This window comes from Rana temporaria, chromosome 2 (genome assembly GCF_905171775.1).
Source record: "Rana temporaria chromosome 2, aRanTem1.1, whole genome shotgun sequence".
NCBI lineage: Eukaryota > Metazoa > Chordata > Amphibia > Anura > Ranidae > Rana > Rana temporaria.
In genome coordinates this window covers 370,882,788-370,905,675 of record NC_053490.1, presented here as the reverse complement: position 1 = coordinate 370,905,675, position 22,888 = coordinate 370,882,788, and the positions used below count along the sequence as shown (strand labels likewise).

Below are 22,888 nucleotides of genomic sequence, written 5' to 3'. Positions count from 1 at the left end.
TGGAAAAAACTGCGCTAAAACCCAAATATAAGAAAAAGAGCCGCTGACACTCAAACAAAGTAAACAAATGTGTGGATAATTAGTGCAGCGCTGCACTAATTATCCACACATATAGAATAGACTGTCATGCAGTCTTATCTTAGTTGAAGTCTGTTTATAGATGAGGAAAGTAAAATGACAACATAAAAACACAGTTAGCATGACTCTTTTTTTGCTTTTTTATTATAAATCATATTTTCTAGTACCACATATGCAGGTATAGGGTTTTTTACTCATTATTCACATGCTAACTTTCCATCAAAACTGGATAGTGCAATAGCAAAAGCTTGAACTGCACACATGGGGTACTTATAGTCCATTGTGAAGGCATCGTCAGCTACACGACCAAACTGCATGATGATATAATCAACTGTAAAAAGCAAAGATAAACAGGATAAAAACATTTTAGGTAAAAAATTATAATTGACTATTATTTTTAGCGTTTATTTTAAGTCTTGGTGTAGCTGCAGATCATGATTCATGGTCACAGCTTTTCTGATAATCTCTTGATATGGTATAGTATGGTATGCAGTATCTTAAAGTGGAGTTCCACCCAAAAATGGAACTTCCGCTTTTCGGAAACCCTCCCCCCCTCCAGTGTCACATTTGACACCTTTCAGGGGGGGAGGGGGGTGCAGATACCTGTCTAAGTATAGGTACAGGTATTTGCACCCACTTCTGGGTATAGACTCACGTGGGAGTCAAGCCACTTATAGCCCCCCCTCTCGCTGTCTCCTGGAAAACACACTGGTCCAAGGAGAGAGTGGGGACCAGTGACGGCGCGCTGCTCATGCATGCGCAGCATGGAACTGGGCAGTGAAGCCACAAGGCTTCACTTCCTGATTCCCTCACCGAGGATGGTGGCGGCAGCATCCGAAGACCGAGCGAATGCTCGGCCTCGTCTGCCGACATCGGGGTGCGAGCTGGACAGGTAAGTGTTCAATTTTTAAAACGCAGCAGCTGCAGTATTTGTAGCTGCTGGCTTTTAAAAAAATGTTTTCGAGTAAACCTCCGCTTTAAAGTGGTTTTAAAGTCAAGACATGTTTTGCCTTAATGCATTCCCTGCATTAAAGTAAACTATTTTCCAGTACCTGCATCGCTGCATCAATCAAATCATGTGAGGAGTGAGCGGGCCGAACTGTGTTGTGTGTGTCAGCTTGCTATGGGGCATTCGCACAAGAAGAAAAGCAGAAACCACCGGCGGGGGACAATGTACATTACTTTAGAAAAAAAATATCTTTGTAACCACTTTAATACTTGTAGTAAACCTCAGCCTGTGCTCCTTGACTAGCCTAGCCTTGGCCTTGAAATTTGTTCTGCTGCTTGCCAATTTTACACCTGTGGTCAACTTGTAGTAAAACCCTTACCAGTGCTCTGTGTCTCCTGTAAATTTGGGCCTAAAATTGTTATTTAAAATGTCTTGCTCTTGGACAAGTTTACACTTCCTTATATTTTTGTACAAGCGGTAAATGAGCTTTAAAGCAGTCCCTCACTGAGCTGTGTAGCTTCAGGCACTGTGGAGCAAATAATTCTCAAATTTAACAAAACACTCTGGTCTTTTGCAGTGAACCTGTGGTTAGTTTATGTTGGGAGGATGCCTAGTCACTGCTAAAAAAGATAACATTCCTACTCTTGGATGGCCACCCAAACCCTGAAGCATGCTCTTTGTGTCTAGTAAATTTGGGCCCAAAGTTGCCTCTTGTGGTATCAGAGGTGGGGAAGAGGCCCTTTTAACAATAGGACAAGAGTGCTTTGCATGGGAGGGAGGCTTTGCCACCCCCTTTGCAAGGTACTTTACCCCACTGTAGAAAGGCATGTGGCTTGGTCTGGCACAAAAAGGAAGGGGAGAGGGGGGCTACAAACTTTCTGTTCCCCCCTTTTCTGACCACCCAGACTAATTAGAATGGATGTCCATCTATATTTTTGTTATGTATAGCGTGGGCAACAATTAGAAACTCTCCTAGGTTATACATTTTCTGTATTAGTTTTGGAAAAAACTGTGCCAGCATGCTAAATATGCTAAATATTAATCATTGAGATAATACATTTACAAACTATACTGCATTTAGAGTCTGTCAGAGAGCAGTGAATTTTCTTACGATCATCAGAATGGACAATCTGAAAGTTCTTGATAGAAGGGTGGGTGACACGTCCATGAAAGTTGAGCACATAGGATTGTGTTTCCTCGTTCCATACAGGGCTCTTGTTGTGGAGTTCAATTACATTCTCCATGTTCTTGCTCTGCCATCGCTGCAGTAGCCCATCATTGTCCTTTAAAGAAGGAAATTCAGTTAAAGTAAAATGCTAACTAACTTTACACATTTGGCCAAACAGTAGTATGGGCAGTATTTCTTAAAGTCAGTGTTAATTTTTATATCAAATTACGATTTAGTTTTAGTCATAGTCTTTTGACTAAAATGGCATCTTAGTTTTAAACATCTGAATTTTTTAGTTTTAGTCATATTTTAATCGACTAAAATCTCCAATACATTTTGGTTGACCAAAATCTCCAGTACATTTTAGTCGACTAAAATAGAATGGGTTTAGTTAAATTGTAATGCATTATTTAAGCATTTCTCTAGAATTTCCAAACTGATTATATACTCCTGGAGTAAAAATCTAATAACATGTTATTTATTGTATTAAGGTTTGAACATGCACTACAGACACAGATTTAGCTGTTGTGAAATATAACCAGTGTTAATTTTGACATACAATTTCCAGCCTTTCTTGGGATCAACTGTGGGTATAGAATTGTGTATATGGGATTGTATGAATTTTTTTTATTTTTCCCTTTTATTGGTTGAACTAAATGGACTTGTGTCTTTTTCAACCTGGCTAACCATGTAACTAGTTTTAGTAATAGTCTTTTGATTAAAATGCCATTTTAGTTTTAGTCGTATTTTAGTCATCTGAATTAGTTGACTAAAATAGTGTTAATTTTCGTTGATGAAATTACCGCTGCTTAAAGTTTTTTTCATTTCATCCATATTCTTTAAACTGCTAAATGCATGCTGTTCTTTTACCTTATAAAATACAAAGTAAAAAATAATTTCCATATTAACACACCATGAAACATTTATTTAACTCACATTGCGTGGTCGAATGGGCACCCTTTCACATTCTTCATCCATTCCTGGTATTAATACTGTCATTTTTCTAGGACCTTTAAAACCCAAAACATTTGTTTCCTGTATATAAAAAGCACAGTATTATTCCATGTACATGAAATGACCATGACTAAATAACTTTGTGATGATACCAAAAAAAGGAATTGATTACTCTAAATGCACTTCAGCCAAACCTGAAGAAATGTTTTCAACAAATTTGTTTTAGTACTATTATTAGTTATTTACCTGTCAAAGCTAACCTGTAGACAGGCTGGATATTGCAGTCCTTATATTTTTGTACATTGAGCTTTAAAACAGTCCCTCACTGAGCTGTGCAGCTCCAGGCACGGTGGAGAAAATAATTCTCAAATTTAACAAAAACACTGGTCTTTTACAGTGAACCTGCGGTTCGTTTTTGTTGGGAGGCTGCCTAGTCACTTCTGAAAAAGATAGAGGGGCAGATTCTCGTAGATCAGCGTAAATGTCGGCGGGCGTAACGTATCTCATTTACGTTACGCCGCCGCAAGTTTTACAGGCAAGTGCTTTATTCACAAAGCAATTGCATGTAAAGTGTAAAATTAGGCGGGTAGGGGGCGTGTAGTATTTAAATTAAGCGCGTTCCCGCGCCGAACGTACTGCGCATGCGCCGTCCGAAAAATATCCCAGGGTGCATTGCTCCAAATGACTTTGCAAGGACGTCATTGGTTTCGACGTGAACGTAAATGGCGTCCAGCCCCATTCACGGACGACTTACGCAAAACGACGTAAATTTATAAATTTTGACGCGGGAACGACGGCCATACTTAACATTGGTTGCCCCTCATATAGCATGGGGCAACTTTACGCCAGAAAAACCTAACGTAAACGTCGTAAATTCACTGCATCGGCCGCGCGTACGTTCGGGAATTCGCGTATCTAGCTAATTTGCATACTCGACGGGGAAAACGACGGAGGCGACAAATGCAAAAAATTGCATTTAAGATCCGACAGCGTAAGAGCCTCACGCCTGTCGGATCTAATGGTTATCTATGCGTAACTGATTCTAAGAATCAGTCACATAGATACGACGGCCCAGATTAGGACATACGACGGCGTACATGGCGTTGCGCCGTCGTAAGCCCTTTGAGAATCTGGGCCAGAGAGAACATTCCTACTCTTGGATGGCAACCCAAAGCCCGAGGCAAGCAGCCAATGACAGATAAGCACATCAGCCTTAGTTTTCTGCCTGACTTAGACAACTGAATAGTTAGCTCACCAATTGTAGGTTTTACGAAATAACAGTTTTTTTTTATAGTCTTACGACATATTCTTTGAAGTTAAGACTGGGCCACCCTAAAAATATAATTTTGTTCACTGTTTAGCCATTCTGATTAACGCTTTTTTTAAGAGTGAATACACTATATTGTCAAAAATACTGGGACACCTGCCTTTACATGCACATGGACTGTAGGGTTCAATATTGAGTTGCCCCACCCTTGCTTGCTTTGTGGTGTGCAGTCATGTTGGAACGGGAAGGAGCCATCCCCAAACTGTTCCCACAAAGTTGGGAGCATGAAATTGTCCAAAATGTCTTGATATGCTGACGCCTTAAGAGTTCCTTTCACTGGAACTAAGGGGCCAAGCCCAACCCCTGAAAAATAAACCCACACCATAATCCCCCTCCACCAAATTATTTGGACCAGTGCACAAAGCAAGGTCTATAAAGACATGGATGAGCGAGTTTGCGGTGGGGGAACTTGACTGGTCTGCAAAGAGTCCTAACCTCAATCCGATAGAACACATTTGAGATGAAATAGAGCAGGGAGTGCGATCCAAGTCTTCTCGTCCAACATCAGAGCCTGACCTCACAAATGCACTTCTTGAAGAATGGTCAAATATTCCCATAGACACACTCCTATACCTTGTGGACAGCCTTCCCAGAAAAGTTGAAGCTGTTATAGGTGCAAAGGGTGGGCTAACTCAATATTAAACCCTATGAACTAAGACTGGGATGTCATTAAAGTTCTTGTGTGTGTAAAGGCAGGCATCCCAATACTTCTAGAAAAAAAGGAAGTACAGCGCAAATCCTAATAAATGAAAATTCTGATGTGACACAAAATTATGTGAAATTTTTTTTGAAAAAGAAAAATTATTTTTAACGTGACACAAAATAATAATAATAATAATAAAGGTCAACTGCTTAACATCATTGAAGATGAACAATTGACTATAAAGGCATAATTACAAGTGAAAAATCACAAGTGAATAATACAACATAGAAAATATTCATATATTGGTGAAAATAAATAATGGTGCAAGAAAAAAAAGTTCCAACAGAGGTGTTTTAGTCCATATGCTCCTAGGTATCTTAAAGACAGCTTCTTTGAAAAAAATGAATTCCGCAGAGAAAGTCTTCAGATAAAAGATAATAAAGGGTTGGCACCACCTTCACCAAAGGCACACCCGAGTGACAAATCAATCCCCTTACTAGATGCAATGACCACAACGGTGGTCGGACTGAACCCGGGTATGTTTAGAGTCACCCAAATGACTATAGATAGCACACTGGAACTCCTTCAAACCAAATCCTATCGATCAGGGTGGATGGATGGCTCAGATAAAAAAGAAAAAAAGAGGGCCCATAGTGCAACTTTGCAAAACAGTTTAATGATCAAAATAAAATAATGCACTTACAGGAAAATGAACATATTCAGGCCCAATAAGATGCACTAAGTGCAGTTACAAAGACGGGATCTCGGCGTCCTCTACTGCTTCCCCTTCCTGGGTCAGTTCAGGTTAGCGTGATAACGTCGGAATGCAGGCCTGTATCACTTGTGATTTTTCACTTGTAATTATGCCTTTATAGTCAATTGTTCATCTTCAATGATGTTTAGCAGTTGACCTTTATTATTATTATTATTTTGTGTCACGTTAAAAATAATTTTTCTTTTTCAAAATTTTTTTTACATAATTTTGTGTCACATCAGAATTTTCATTTATTAGGATTTGCGCTGTACTTCCTTTTTTTCTATTTTTCTTAATATATGTATCTGTGTTTTCGGTACCAGCAGCATTTTCACGGGTTTATTTTGGTTTAGCGCAGTGTTTTTTTCTTTTATCCCAATACTTCTGACAAGATAGTGTATGTTGATCACATATGCTATGGAATAAACACCACTGCATGCCCATTGCCACATATCACCAGATGGGAATAAATAGTCACAACAGCAATAAACTAGTTACGTATTTTTTTTTGTAGTACAGACCCCAAACTGATCCCACTGTTTGCCCCAGGATCTATTCCCTATTTGGCGCACGGCAGCCAGGCACACAGTATTTTCTCAGTTTCTATACACAGTAACTAAGCAGATGGTGACTTTTTGTAGTTTTGATTGTTGTAGAACTTGGACAGGGATTAGGGTAAGCAATTGGGATACCCAGAACTAAAACAAACTTGATTAAGTGCACTATCTTGCAATGGTTAATGGAAAAGACTTTCAGGATGGAACAATATGAATAAACTCAGCAGAGAGGGATCCCACACTAGACACAACCCTGGCCAGCAAATCTAGAGCAGTCTGTACAGCAACAGTCTCTTTCCAGGATTTATGTGAGGCCTCTCCTTAATTTGTCTCTGTATACATGGATGTCTACTTTCAGTGTCAGTCAGACACTGTACCGTGACATTCCCAGCCAAATCCTTCACAGACTTTGCTCCAACTGTTCCTGCAGCACTTGTAGTTGGTTCCCCAGCTTTACCTGACCTGGGACCATACAGAACTTCCTGCAGACTCCTCTGGATTACCCTGAAAGGCAGACAGCCCCTTCAGGCTGGGTCATTTCTCCACTGGCGAAGGACCCTGCTGTTCTAGGCCCAAGACCGTTTATACCCCCCTCAGCCCCCTGCTTAGAGCTGAACAGATTTGGGATTGGCTGAGGCGGTTTATTGAATAATCAGCCCAGGATCGGCCCCTTCCAGCCCCCTATGTTCCAGAACCTTCTGGAACACTGGGGAAAGTAGGCGAGCCTGCAGATGCAGAACCCAGTACAGCCTGTAACAATCAAACCCAGCTCCACTGATTACAGTGAAGCCCAAAAATAAACAAAATTTACCTAGTAGCACCTAATTAAGAGGGTGCCACCTATACAACGTTACTATCTATAGCAGAAGGCACTCTTCCTCCAGACAAGATCTCTAACCAATTAAAGTGGTTGTAAACCTCAGACATGAAATATGAATAAAGTACATCCTTCTATACTGTGTACTTGTCTCTATCCAAAGCACTGAGTGAGATTGCTCTCTGCTGCCTAGCTGTTATCTGCACTTCTGTCTTCTCTGACAGCTTTTTTCGACTTAAAGCGGGAGTTCACCCAATTCCTTTTTTTTTTATCTATTTTCCCCTTAGATTCCTGCTCGTTGTGTCTAGGGCAGGGGTCTCCAAACTTTTCAAACAAAGGGCCAGTTTATTGTGTTTCAGACTTTAGGAGGGCCGGATTGTGGCCAGCAGAGGCAGTAGATGTCAATGGCCCAGCATCAGTGAAAATGAATATGGCCCCAGGGTTGGTGGTCAATAGGAAGTGGAGCATTATCCCATCATTGTATCTGTGGAAGATATAGTGCCCCATTGTTGGTGTCAGTGGGAGAAATATTGCCTCATATCAGTGGGAAGAATAGTTCCCCCAAGGGCCAGATAAAGGCTAGCAAAGGGCCACATCTGGCCCCCGGGCCGCAGTTTGGAGACCCCTGATTTAGATTGACCATAGGTTGTGCTCCCAGGTTGTCTTTTGGTTTTATTTCTGCTAGTATTTTATTTAACTTTGCTCTTATGAGGTATTAGTCAATAAAAATACTTACATAAACAACTGCTGCAAGCTCCTGCCGAACATTGGACCAGTCAGAATTGGCTCGTTCTGGGTTTGCACCATTGTCAAACACTGTAAATTTTGTACCCATCAGGTTAGATCTGGGAAAAGATGGTCATGCACAAAAAGGAGACAAAAGTCTTTTTTAACACACAATTGCTTAACACACAAAGGTTTGGTTTGTTTTTGTATAGGCAGTTGGACTATGTTAGTTCGCTAGTACATTGTACATTTTTGGACCATGTGTAGCCACCATGTGGGCCGGTGTTCTGTTGACATGTTTTATGTCATGCATTAAATCTTAATAAAAAAAAAAAAAATTTTGATTGTATATTTTAGTTGTCTTTTTATAAAAAATACCAGATTTTGTGAAATGAAAATAGCTATACCTTCTAAAGTATGCTTGTCAGATTGTGCAGCTTTTCTGACCGATCACATGCATTTTATTAAAAATAAATGTTAAGAAACATCTCATAATTAACAATCTCCTTCAAATGAAGTGGTGCATTACAGTTCTAAGCACCCATTGTCATCAGTGAATCTAAACCGGTGCATCAATGTCTCCAAACTAGAAGCTCTCAAACACCATAACAGATCAGCGCTGCTCCAAGCCTGCAGTGTCATTTTAGTGTAGCCCTACTACACTGACTATTAAATCTAATTGCTACTAAGATATTTAACTGTTTGTTGTACTGCATGTGAGGCAACAGCCAGTTTAGAGTGCTACACGTTAAAAGACCGCCAATGATACACAATTAAAAGAAATCCGGAATTCGCTGCAACACTTCACCTTTATTGACCCTTCATGCAAAAAACATCACAGACAGGACGGGGTACAGTAAAAGTTGACGCGTTTCGCACTGTGACTAGCGCTTACTCATAACCTGCAGAAGTACTGTGCTAGCACCTTCACCTAAACCCTGGCTATGCCGTGGATGGATGGATAATGTGCTTATATGGAGCAGATTTCTCTTCAGTGGTGAAGGCCAATGAGTTGCCCCCACTTGACCACTTTCTGCTATGCATGACCACACATAGTATGCAGAATACCATTTTTTCTAATTGTCCCTGTTCACACTTGTACTTTCAGTCACCCTTGGCTTTATATCCTAGGCTCAAAAAAGCACATGAGGCTTTTATTTTTTTTAGTGCATTCAGGCATTTTTGGTCCCATAGATTACAATAGAATTGCCTGCAAACATGTGATAAATTTACATTTTGTGCATGTTTTTAATGCCTCCTCTCTTCCTATATAACTGCTTTCCTCCCCTTGTCCAGTCCAGGAATCAAACTCTTAGGCCCTGTACACACGATCAGTCCCAAACTGATGAAAACGGTCCGTTTCATCGGTCCAAACCGATGGTGTGTAGGCGCCATCAGTCAGTTATCCTTCGGTCAAAAAAAATAGAACATGCTTTAAAATTGAACTGATGGATTGATAACCGATAGGTCAAAACCGATGGTTAGTAAGCAAAAGCATCGGTTAAAAACCTGTGCATGCTCAGAATCAAGTCGACGCATGCTTGGAAGCATTGAACTTCGATTTTTTCAGCACGTCGTTGTGTTTTACGTCACCGCGTTGGACTCGAACGTTTTTCCTAACTGATGGTGTGTAGGCACATCAGACCATCAGTCAGCTTCATCGGTTAACCGATGAGAACGGTCCTTCAGTCCGTTTTCATCCGTTTTGACTGATCGTGTGTACAGGGCCTCAAAGCTTAATACACATATAATAGAAAAATGCCTGTAACACACCTGTTGATCGGTAAGAAAAAAAAACATTTAAAAAAAAAATCACCAAGAATATGCTCTGCTTACACTCTGCTCAAGTGTTAATGCAGGCCAGGCCTGGACTGGGACAAAAAATATGCCCGGGGATTTTAGACTTAACAGCTCATGACATATTTACCGGCCTCTTCCCCTCTCTCCATCCTGACAGAGGCCAGGGGGTTCCAAATCATGGGGGGGATGAAATGCACAAGGAGGTATAGAGCACTGGAGGGGGGGGGGCTGGAGAGCACAGGGGGGCCAGAGAGTACTGGGGGGAGCCTGAGAGCACTGGGGGGCTAGAGAGCACAGGGGACTGGAGAGCACTGGGGGGCTGAGGAGCACTGCTGGGGGGCTGAACAGCACAGGGGGCCAGTGAATACTTTCGGGAGCCTGAGAGCAGGGGGGGGGGGGGCTGGAGAGCACGGGGGGCAAAGAGAAGCTGGATGTGAGGAGTGGCAATATGTAGAAGAATCAATATCTCCATTTCCTCCTGCAGCCTCTAAGACCCCTTTCACACTGAGCCGGCCATAGCGTCAACGCCCTTTCACACTGAGCCACCCATAGCATCAGCGGTATAGCCACGCTGTCCCATTGATTTCAATGAGCAGCAGCAGTGGAGGAGCGGTATACACACACCGCTCCTTCATCGTTACAAAGATGCGGATAGCAGGACTTTTTTTACCGTCCTGCTAGCGCAATGCTTCAGTGTGAAAGCACTCGGGTTTTCACACTGGAGACAATTGAGCTGCACTTTTAGGGCGGATTGCAGGTGCTATTTTTAACGCTATAGCGCCTGCAATATGCCCTTAGTGTGAAAGGGGTCTAAATGCCTGCGGGAGGGAGAGGAGACGAAGCGCGCTTTATGAGGCCACAGGAGGAAAATAAGAGCAATTGATTCTTCTATGCCCCGCTGCTCCTCCGATCAATGCACATGGGTAGCCGCACTTACTTTCTCTCTGGTCCAACGTCTCCTCCACCTCCTCCCTCTTCATGGTCACAGGTCAGCTGACCTGTAGTTTCCACCCGGGCCAACAGCTGAACTGAACTTATGTCCGGCTGGCCAAAAATGTTTGGATAGAAATTCATGTTGAATACCTTAGCTTCCCAATGAAATTCTCTCCTCCTCGTGATAGATCTGTGGCATCAATAGAAATTAAGTAGTTGGAGGTCTTACTCTTCTTCCGCTTTCTTCCAGCTAATAAGAAAACCTGAAATACCATAAGTAGCTAAGCAAGTAGAAGACATAAACAAAAATGTGTATGTATGTAATGATGTAATGAACTATACCAAAAGTTTGTACTTTCCATTGATAATGTTCTTTTTAGTCCTCATATATCGAAAAAAAATTTTTTTTAAGGAGAAGCCTTAAATTATCTCATACCTTCTTCTCATTATCAAGGTGAAGATAGTATGTTGGGTACCATCCCCTGTCCATTCCTTTCTTATCTCGTGTTACTTTGCATTTGATTGTGACCCCCTGAGGTGCTGGTCGCAGTACAAATTCTTCCAGATTATCTACCTCAATGACTGGAGAGGGGGGACGTTCCTCCTTCTGAAAAGACAGCAAGCAATTAAAGGGTACAAAACAACTAAAAATGTGTTTTCATCTTCTTATCTGAAAAGCAATGTGTCTCTGAATAGAAGCACTAACAGCGCTAAGGTGACTAATTAAATCTGTAATTAACCTTCTGCTAAATTAGTCTCACTGAGTGAGGATGAATGCAATGTGTATGACCACAAAATGAAATAGGTTTAAAATATAAAATCATGTAAACCAAAAGGAATAAAATGCATAAAGTCCATTCACAGAAAAAACTGTATAAAGTCTCTTAAACCGATGTATTTCATAAAATCCTTGAAACTTCCAATTGTAAAATAATCTTCATACCGGGTCTCCCTTAGGAGTTCTACTCACCAGATGCCTATGGTGTGTTCAGCATTAAGAACTCCTTGCTCATACTGGGATTCCTTTCAATGGATTGCCTTAAAAGTCTCCTCAATCTTCCAAAAATATCTCCTTCCTCCTGTTGTCACCGTATCTCAGTAGGTTTGGTATAGGTCATAAATGAGGGAGTGTTTCATGTAAGGCAAGTGAAAAGACATATAGTGTAATACTGTTTTTTATTGAGAACCATGCCCCATAAAAATATATATATGCTTACAAATGTTGAAGATAAAATACAGCACATCAAACGTAGTGAACTGCAGCTCTCGTCCGCTCTAGGTGCACAGTCAGCTCAGCTCCAGCTGACAGGCTCCCAGTTCAGTGTGAACGCTGTGTGTAGTGGAAGAAGCACGTCGTGTAGCCACGCCCTAATTAGGGCGTGGCTACACGACGTGCTTCTTCCACTACACACAGCGTTCACACTGAACTGGGAGCCTGTCAGCTGGAGCTGAGCTGACTGTGCACCTAGAGCGGACGAGAGCTGCAGTTCACTACGTTTGATGTGCTGTATTTTATCTTCAACATTTGTAAGCATATATATATTTTTATGGGGCATGGTTCTCAATAAAAAACAGTATTACACTATATGTCTTTTCACTTGCCTTACATGAAACACTCCCTCATTTATGACCTATACCAAACCTACTGAGATACGGTGACAACAGGAGGAAGGAGATATTTTTGGAAGATTGAGGAGACTTTTAAGGCAATCCATTGAAAGGAATCCCAGTATGAGCAAGGAGTTCTTAATGCTGAACACACCATAGGCATCTGGTGAGTAGAACTCCTAAGGGAGACCCGGTATGAAGATTATTTTACAATTGGAAGTTTCAAGGATTTTATGAAATACATCGGTTTAAGAGACTTTATACAGTTTTTTCTGTGAATGGACTTTATGCATTTTATTCCTTTTGGTTTACATGATTTTATATTTTAAACCTATTTCATTTTGTGGTCATACACATTGCATTCATCCTCACTCAGTGAGACTAATTTAGCAGAAGGTTAATTACAGATTTAATTAGTCACCTTAGCGCTGTTAGTGCTTCTATTCAGAGACACATTGCTTTTCATTTCTTACCCTATTATAACAGCTGCTTGTCTGCAAAACTATTGATTATTACACATATTCCACCACGTCCATTGAGCGCTAGGATCAGTTTTTATCCTTTGGATACCTTCTGATATTTTTTTATTCATCTTCTTATCTGATCAAAAAATATGATGAAAACTGTAGATATTTTTCTCTAACCTGACCTGGCTCTCCCGTTTTTTTCCTGATTTTACAAGAAATCTGATCAATCAAAAACCAAAATCAGCTTTGGTCCCCTGTATTCAAGTACTCAGATTCAGATTATTAGGGGCTTGGGTATTGGTCTTGGACTATAAATGGATAATATGTTATTATTTCACATAACATTTTATATTAAAATATAAGTCAAGCTTAAAAAAAAAATCTTAGTTTTGGAGTAGGGAGGGGTTGGAATCCATGTTTTTTTTTTATACTTCTATCCAATGCACCATTAGATTCTTTCTTACTTCCTCTCATGCTGCTGGCAACATTTTACCAAGCAGAGGAACTCTCCAATAGAAAAACCGAAAAGAATGCTTAAGCCCTGTACACACGATTGGTTTTCCAGATGAAAACAGACCGATGGACTGTTTTCATCGGTCAAACCGATCGTGTGTGGGCCCCATCGGTTTGGAATTGATCTTAACTTATATTCAGTAAGTGTTTCTCAGTAAGTGGCTGTCTCTGATGTCTCATTTCTATTTAAAGGTTATAGATATTAATAGCTACTTTATCTCAACTTTTTAGTAAATATGTGCATCTTACCCCTGATGACTGGCATGAAGCCAAGAAACGCGTTGGGTTTTAAACTAAGGATGCCTAGTCAAGTTTGTTTTAATCAATTGTTTCAACGACATTATTTTTCTTTTCTGTATTTGCATCATGTGACATTTGTATTTTTGATTTGCAACTTTATTGATTTATGTATTTGTCTGTATCTGTTATCTTAATCATGTCATTTGATTTGTTTGTATGAAATTTGTTATTATTATTATAAAAATTATATAAATCTCTTATGATCATATCTGTACTATTTTCTACTTATTTATGCAAAAAATCATGGACTACCCCCTATGGGTTAATGACAATAAATCTATTTAAAATATAGTCAATTCAGAGATACATATTACCACTACTTATAATGACATGTTTCATGTAAAGTCCCATTTTTATCTTCTCCTTTTTTACCACTACAAGATTTTTATTTTGGGTGTGTAGCTGTTGCAGATTATTTCCTCACCACTTGTCTGGTACATGTCAGTGGGAAAAAAATAAATAAGAGTAAATCTCTCTAATGAAGTCTTGGATATCAGTAAAAGCCAGGGCAGGAGTTCTAATTTTTCTCCACTCTGTTTAAAACTAAAAAGTTTTCATTTAAAATGTTAACATTTTTGCAGAGTACCAAGTGTACTTGGTTGGAAACCAATTGCTCTTCAGCATCAGGACTGTAGGGCCAAATTCTCAAAAACGCTGCCTAACTTAACTTTCAGCAGTTAAAGCGGGGGTTCACCCTATCGACAGGAAAAAAAAAAATTTTTTTTCTTTTACCTTTAAATCAGGCACTGTAGCGCGAGCTACAGTATGCCTGTCCCGAATTTTTTCCCCCCATACTCACCTTGTAGTCGTCCATCGAAGATACCGGGGAATGGGCGTGCCTCTGGAGACGGAGGATGATTGACGGCCGGCTCTGGCGCGTCACGCTTCTCCGGAAATAGCCGAAATAGGCTTGGTCTTCACGACGCGTGCGCATAGCCTGTGCGCACGCGCCGTGAAGAGCCGAGACCTACTCCGGCTGTCTTCGGGGAGAGTGACGTGCCAGGGCCGGCCGTCAATCATCCTCCCTCTCCATAGGCACGCCCATTCCCCGCGGGAGCCGGAATCTACGATGGACGACTACGAGGTGAGTACGGGGTTAAAAAAATCGGGACAGGCATACTGTAGCTCGCGCTACAATGCCTGTCTCGATGGTAACATCATGTGGGTCAGGGTGAACTACCGCTTTAAGTTACACAGGCGTTAAATTTCTACCTAAGTGCCCGATCCACAAAGCACTTACCTAGAAATTACACGCCGTGTAACCTAAGTGCCTCCGTCGCAAGGCGGTCGTATCCTCGAGGGGGCGATTCCTATTCAGATGAGGCGCGCTCCCGCGCCGGACGTACTGCGCATGCGTGTGACGTAATTTTTCCCGACGTGCAGCGCGCGAACATGATTTACGCCGGGCTTTGTGGATTGCGACGGGACAATAAAGTTGCGACGGGTGAAAAAAAAAATACGCACTGGGAAAAAAAATTCAAATTTAAAAAAAAATCGCGGCGATCGAAAAAAAGGTCTGGTTTTACATGGTGTACTAACTTTACACATTGTAAAACCAGCCCTAATTTAACGCGTGCAAATCGTAACTTACGCAGAAAACACAAAGCTTAAAAGCTTTGTGGATCTGCTTAAGTACTCATTTGCATACGCTAGCTGGCATTTCGACTCGAAATGCCCCCAGCGGCGGATGCGGTACTGCATCCTAAGATCCGACAGTGTAAGTGTCTTACAGATGTCGGATCTTCTGACTATCTTTGGAAAAATCATTTTGAGGATCGTTTCCAAAGATAGCCACAGGTATACGCAGGCTGAACAGCAGTTCCGCCTGCGTATCTCCTTTGAAGATTTGGCCCGTAATTCATAAGGCAATTAAGGACCAGTGACTAAAGACCATGAAGCACTAGCAGCAAAATGTCAGCGGGGGATCGCTTAAAAGAACTGCTATAGTCTTGTTTTTCAACAAGGTAGCAGAGATGATGCGAAAATTTGCTGGTTTTCGGTCAGCAAATGAGTGATGCTGTAAGGTGCAGATGAGTGTTTTTTCAATTCTGTATTGTTATTGCCAGTAACAAGATAGCTAGACTACCATAGGTCTAAGTAATTAAGACACAAGGAACATAATTTAAAGCACAGCACAGTGAATGTGTGTGTTTTTTTTTTCACATCCAGCTTTTTGTTTTGTCCCTTAATCCAGGGACGTTTGGACTAGTTAGTAAATACACCATCAGAAAAAAATGAATAATAGATTTAGAGATATACTGTATTAAGATCTATAGAAAAAAAAAGTACAATCAGCGCAAATAAATAAATAAAACCACTAAATTGCATGCAGCTGAACACTGATAAGGTATTCACAACACCCATAAGCAATAAAATCAAATAAGAGTGCATTTCAAAAAAACAATCACAATTCCATAAAAAGTCTGTCTATATTAAAATGTGTCACAAGATTCTTTTTTGGTTAACATAAAACTTTTAGACTCTTGTTGTAATAGTCTAAATATTGTTTTGCATATAAACCGTTCCAATAGCTTGTTGACTACTTTACCCATTCTGGTTTTATTTTTATTTTTTTAATTATAACTGCGTAAAATGTTGGAACTCTTACAAAGTGGTGGTCATACACATACACCTGTAGTGAGGTGCCCCTTTGAAAGAGGCATGTGTGGGCTCCTTTTCCTTCTCTCCTCACAATCTCCTGGGTCCCCACAATCAGAAATTGCACCTGAGGTTGCTGAGGTTGCAGAGGTTGCTGAGTATGTTATCTGAAGTCAGGTGTATGGTTCTCCACAATTCATCCCAGCAGGAACCAAATTGCATGCAGCCTCTATTGAAGACCTAGCTGCTGTGTAGAGAACTTCTCCTATTGCTACCAGCGTACTGCAATAGAAGTGTGGGGTAGCCCTTTGTCTTCAGCTGCTTGCCAATGTTCTTAGCTCTGAGACTTCTTTAGCCACTTACCTGTGTTTCTATCCCTGAGATTCCTCCAGCTTGTTTATTTGCCTTTGTTACCAGACCTAGCCTGGACTTCACAGTTCTGGGCACTGTGTGTGAGGATAGGTGTACAGTACCTGTACAGAGCAGCCGTTTGTGTACTTTGCTGTTTACTGAAGAAGTGATTCGATCCTAGTCTCTGTTATTGCAGAGCTTTATAGAAAATGCGATTTTCTGCAACCTAATGCTTTGAGAAGCTTCTGTTTGCATAGCTTCAAAATCTGCTAAACATTGTTCTGTACTGTATGGTTACTGTTTGCCGTTCTGACCCGGTTTGCATTGTTAATCCTTCTGAGCACCTATTTATTAAAAATGTAAGTTAGTTACCCTCTGTTTGATCATTTGGATGATTCCCCATACTATTACATTCCTAGAACAGCAGGACATGTAAATATGGACCTGCTGGGTTTAGCTCTGAAACTGAAGCATGTCACTTGCTAAACAAATTTCAGCAATGTAAAAATATATTTTATGAATCTGTACCTTTTTTCCTTTCTTTCCCTTCTTGCCCTTTTTATTGGTGTTCTTCACTGTCTCTTCTTCTTCTTCCTCGTTACACTTTGCAGAGCCTGCTGTATCACAGTTACAAATAATGTATTAATATTGTCTACATCCATAAACTGCATGAAGATTATAATAAACATGTCCACTGCAAAGTTAATGTACACATTGAGGTTAATTTACTAAAGCAGTAGAGGCTGTTCACTTAGCAAAGTGTATATTAGTAAATTGGATGAACCTGAATTCTGTATAAACACCCAATCATGTGTGAGGAAAATGTAATAAAGATGTAGTTTTTTTGGCGTACTGTGAAATTCCTTTTATGGGGTACATTACACGACACAGGGAAAGTATTAATGTTATGTTATGCTGCTGCCTTCAGGAGATTGGATAATGACAAAACAAAGCTGTAAGGACAGCTTAGTCTAATTCATTTCACTGCCAGCTTGCCTCAGTTTTGTTAACAAGCAATAGTGGAAGATGATCATAAGAAGAAAGAAAAAGGATTTTTATGGTAAAAAAATCCTTTGTTCTTAACCACTTGCTTACTGGGCACATATACCCCCCTCCTGCCCAGGTGAAATTTCAGCTTTCGGCACTGCTTTAACTAACAATTGCGCGGTCGTGCGACGTGGCTCCCAAACAAAATAGACGTCCTTTTTCCCCACAAGTAGAGCTTTCTTTTGGTGGTATTTGATCGCCTGTGCGGTTTTTATTTTTTGCGCTATAAACAAAAAAGTGCGACAATTTTGAAAAAAATACAATATTTTTTACTTCTTGCTATAATAAATATCCCAATTTAAAAAAAAAAAAAAACACATTTTTTTTCTCAGTTTAGGCCGATACATATTCTTCTACATATTTTTGGTAAAAAAAAAAAAAATCGCAATAAGCGACTGGTTTGCGCAAAAGTTATAGCGCTTACAAAATAGGGGACAGAATTATTATTTTTTATTAATTTTTTTACTAGAAATGGCGGCGATCTGCGATTTTTATTGGGACTGCGACGTTATGGCGGACACATCGGACACATTTTTGGCGCCATTCACATTTATACTGCGATCAGTGCTATAAATATGCACTAATTACAGTATAAATGTGACTGGCATTGAAGGGGTTAACACTAGGGGGTGAGGAAGGGGTTAAATATGTTTCCTAGAAAGTGTTCTAACTGTGGGGGAAGGGGGGTGACTGGGGGGGGTGACCGATCTGTGTCTCTATGTACAAGAGACACAGATCGGTCTCCTCTCTCCCCTGACAGCACCGCTGTCTCTGTGTAAAACGGCAATGAGAGATGATCTCATATGTTTACATATGAGATCATCTCTCATTGGCCGCACAGATCGCATCGCAAACGGCCACTCTGATTGGCCGTTCGCGGCGATCTGTAATTGGCTGTGTCCGAGGGACACGGCCAACACAGATTTTCCCCGCTGCGCGCGCGGGGACCGCCCAAAGGGGCGGACGTCAATTGACGTTGTGTTGGCTTTTGGGATCCGCGCTGTAGCCGTCAATTGACGGCAGGCGGATCCCAAGTGGTTAATCTTGAATAGATATGTGCACAACAAAAAAATAATTTTTTTTTTGTTTCGTTTCGTCTCGTAGATTCGTAATTTCGTAAGACGCAAGTTCGTATTTTCGTAACAGTTTTATTTTCGTTGATACTGAATGATTCGTAATTCTGTCTAATTTATTTTCATTGATTCGAAATTCGTAATTTTGTTAGATAATAATTTTCGTTTATTCGGTACACTATTCGTAATTTAGTAATTGTTACAGTACTTAAGTGAGATTGCCTTTTCTCTTGATTCGTAACATTGTTTTGTTTTGTTTTCGTTGATTCGTGTCTATTATCGTGCTTCGAATGGATTTGTAATTTTGTACTTTCGTAAATACATTGCGGCGCGGTCATTCGCAATCTCGTATTTTAGTTTCATTTTCAACACGCGGCTAATCCATTTTAAGATAGACTTTCTCTTAAGCCCCATACACACGGTCGGACTTTTTGCCAACAAACTTCAAAATGAGCAAGTTTTCCAAAAAATTCGACCATGTGTACGCTCCATCGGACAAACTTTCGGTTTTCATCTGACAAAAGTTCGCTCTGCAAACGGACAAACTTTTAGGCAACAAAAATCTGATGGTGCAAAGTGCGACTGTGTGTATAGAAATCCATCGGACTAGTTTGTTTGAAGTCCGATTGTGTGTACGAGGCTTTACACTGTCCAATGTGACTCAGCACAAAAAAAATAAGCTGATTGGCTAAGATATTAAAGCGGGGGTTCACCCTATATAAAAAAAAAAAACATTTTTTTTTTCCTCTAGCATTAAATTCGGCATAGTAGCGCGAGCTACAGTATGCCTATCTGTATTTTTTTATCCCCGTACTCACTGCGCTATTGTACATTGAAGATTCCGGGGAATGGACGTTCCTATGGAGAGAGAAGGTGATTGACGGCCGGCCCTGGCACGTCACGCTTCTCCGGAAATAGCCGAAATAGGCTTGGCTCTTCACGGCGCCTGCGCATAGCCTGTGCGCAAGGCGCCGTGAAGAGCCGAGACCTACTCCGGCTGTCTTCGGGGAGCGTGACGTGCCAGAGCCGGCCGTCAATCATCCTCCCTCTCCATAGGCACGCCCATTACCCGCGGGAGTCGGAATCTTCAATGTGCAATAGCGCAGTGAGTACGGGGATAAAAAAATACAGATAGGCATACTGTAGCTCGCGCTACTATGCCGAATGTAATGCTAGACTGATGTTAAGGAGGGTGAACCACCGCTTTAAGTAAGATACATCACTCACTAACTACACTGCCCAGTGCCCATTCAAAAGAACGATTCGAGTACACAAATTTACGAACAGACAAAGAAACGGATTTACAAAACACACAAATGAAAATACGAACATACAAATGAAAATACGAATATACGAAATTATGAACAGACAAAGGATTTAAAATACGGAATGCAAATCATTCGTTATAGATGTCATTTTCGTTCTTTTGCTGTTTTGGTGTTTCGTATTTTAGTAAGTTTGTCCAATCGTAAGTTCGTATTTTCGCTTATTCGTTCTTTTGCTTATTTGAAATACCTTAATTTTCGTATTGTAGTACTTTCAGCTATTTGGATGTTCGAATTGATCCGAATGTACGAATACTAACATATTCGTACGAAAATCCATTTGTTACGAACCAAATCGCACATGTCTAATCTTGAATAACATCACACATGTAGGAGAGGGGCGGCAGCAATAACATACACAGTCCTAGTGCAATAGAAGAACTTGTGTTGAAATTATGCAAAGACAGTTCACAAATAACCCCGGTGGGAAGGCAGCCCAGCCAGGAAAACTCACAGTTTCAACATGTGTAGAGAGCAGCTTTCAGCTGAACTGACAACACCTGCAGAGAGGGGTAGATTGCAGCCTGGCTGTCTTGTGCCCAAGCAGGCAGATGTCCAGAGAAGCCCTTTGCTTCCCCATCTCATGAAGAACCTTTCTAATCCACTAGTTCTATCCCTGTTAGGCAGGGTACCTGTCCTTACTCTACCAACTTGCAAAATGCACGGCAAACCCAGGAGGCAGGGCCTTCAAAGGCTCTGCCTGACCCAAGATGGCTGCTTGAGTCACATGGGGTGACAGCATCCAATAGGATCGCTTCCCCAGTGACCCAGGAAACCATAGAGGAACCTTGTTCCTCCTGAGCTCCTCTCCAATGACAGTGTCACTGCAGTGAGCACCACCTGCCATTAAGAAAGTAGACTGCACCTGCCTACTTACATGATGCTTATTCAGGTAACTTGGGACATCCAAAAGCAGTATAACTAAGGGGAGAGAAACAGAGCAAACAAAGGCTAAAAGGCTCAAAAACCATCAGGTTAACAGAGACAGCTCAACAGAGCATAATTGGTCACCTGAGGAACTTCATGACTGAAGATGGCATCAGCTGAGGCCTGAACATCCACCTGGTAAAACAAACATGTAAACAGTAGAACAGGTAGCGGCTTTGCACATCTGAGACACAAATCCCTGATGCTGAAAAACCTGTGAAGCACTAATTGATCTAGTGTAGTGCTCTTTGACTGGGAAAAGGGAAACCTTGCCATTAAAGTCATAAGCTTGAATGATGAGTTTTCAAATCCACCTATGGATAATTGAACAGGAATAACAGAGTCAGACTGTTGAAAGGGAGCTGGAGCTAAGAGATAAAACTCAAACCGAGTATACCACATCCAAAACAATGGAGGAAAATCTCCTTAAAGTGGAGGTTCACCCAAAAAATCTATTTTTAACATTAGATTGAGACTAATTACGGCAAGCAGAATCGGGTGTTTTTTTTTTTAAATCAATGCAGTACTTACCATTTTAAAAATAGATGTTCTTCATGGCTTCCGGGTATGGGCTGTGGGACTGGGCGTTCCTATTTGATTGACAGCCTTCCGACCGTCGCATACATCGCGTCACGAGTTTCCGAAAGTAGCCGAACGTCGGTGCGCAGGCGCTGTATAGAGCCGCACCGACGTTCGGCAACTCGTGAGGCGCTGTATGCGACCGTCGGAAGGCTGTCAATCAAATAGGAACGCCCAGTCCCGAAGACCATACCCGGAAACGGCGGAGAACATCTATCTTTATAACGGTAAGTACTGCATTGATTTAAAAAAAAAAAAACCTAGATTCTGTAATTATCCTCAATCTAATGTTAAAATGTTTTTTTCGGGTGAACCCCCGCTTTAAGATGTTAAGGAGCAGGTCAGAGAGATAGTAGAGCAACGATATGAATATGTTCATAATGCCACATTGCAGGGCAGGACCTGTGAGGGAGAAAAGGGCATTAGAAGAGGCTTCTGGTCTTTAATCCACGATGTTTTCAAACATAAGACAGTCTCCAACATAGACAGTCAGAGTCTTGTTAAGACAGAAAATGGCTGGATCGAGAACAGGGACAGGCCCCTTCTTTAGGAACAGCTCTTTCATTGGGGATTGCTGAGCAAAACGCTTAGGAGCAAATACCTTTTTCTGAGTTAGACCAATCACAATACAGGACCAGACACTATAGGGAACGAAGTGGAAAAGTCTTAACAAGGTGATGGCTCTTTAGAGAACCCAGGATAATCACTTTCAGTGTAGCTGATGTAGGCAGCTCCAAATATAGGCATCTATAGTGAATGAGATGATATCCTTCTGTCTTGGAGCAATGTCTGCAAAATTTGACTCCTAGCATATCCAAATCCTGAGATTAGGATAGAGTACAATCCCCAGCTGACTGTACAGAAGCAATTCCAGCCTCAGGGAATTTAGAGATGAACTCTAGAGAAGAGTTGCATTTCAGGCAGGGGACAGAAGAGGTTTTCTGCATTATGGTAAAAAATTTCAGTATGCAACCTCCCTCCAGCCCCCCCCCCCCCCCAATACTTTACTGAGCCCGATCTTGATCCAATCATGTGCACAAGAGCAAAGACTCTCTCAGCTCTCTCCCTCTTCATTTTCTCCCATTGCTGTCAATCACAGCCAGGGAGAAGGGAGAGGGGGCAGGGCAGAGCTGCGCTCTGTGAGTCTTATGGACATACGGAGCCGGCTCAGGAACAAGTATGCAGTGGCTTGCTATATGGGCACTCAGAGGGGGGGGGGGGAGTAGAGCTGCACCATTCTGGGAAAAATGAGAATCGCGATTCTTTTGTATAAAATGAAGATCACGATTCTCAAAATGTTATTTATTTAAAGTTATTTTCAACACAAAACGGATCTTATGTGGTTAAATACAGTATATGTAAACAGTATCTGACGGACTGTTTACATGTTAAAT

General features: G+C 41.1%; 1 protein-coding gene across 1 annotated transcript in view; it reads right to left on the bottom strand.

The window, feature by feature from the left end:
• Positions 1-212: 212 nt before the first annotated feature.
• Positions 213-22,888, bottom strand: part of TULP1 (TUB like protein 1) — a 39,811-nt gene continuing 17,135 nt past the window's right edge. The window contains exons 5-11 of the mRNA XM_040337768.1: positions 17,072-17,160; positions 11,143-11,313; positions 10,857-10,969; positions 7,984-8,092; positions 3,132-3,230; positions 2,139-2,310; positions 213-409 (exon numbers count right to left, since the gene is read on the bottom strand). Of these exons, the coding sequence (XP_040193702.1) occupies positions 276-409; positions 2,139-2,310; positions 3,132-3,230; positions 7,984-8,092; positions 10,857-10,969; positions 11,143-11,313; positions 17,072-17,160 (887 nt within the window). The 3' untranslated portion in view covers positions 213-275. The remainder of the gene's footprint in view (positions 410-2,138; positions 2,311-3,131; positions 3,231-7,983; positions 8,093-10,856; positions 10,970-11,142; positions 11,314-17,071; positions 17,161-22,888) is intronic.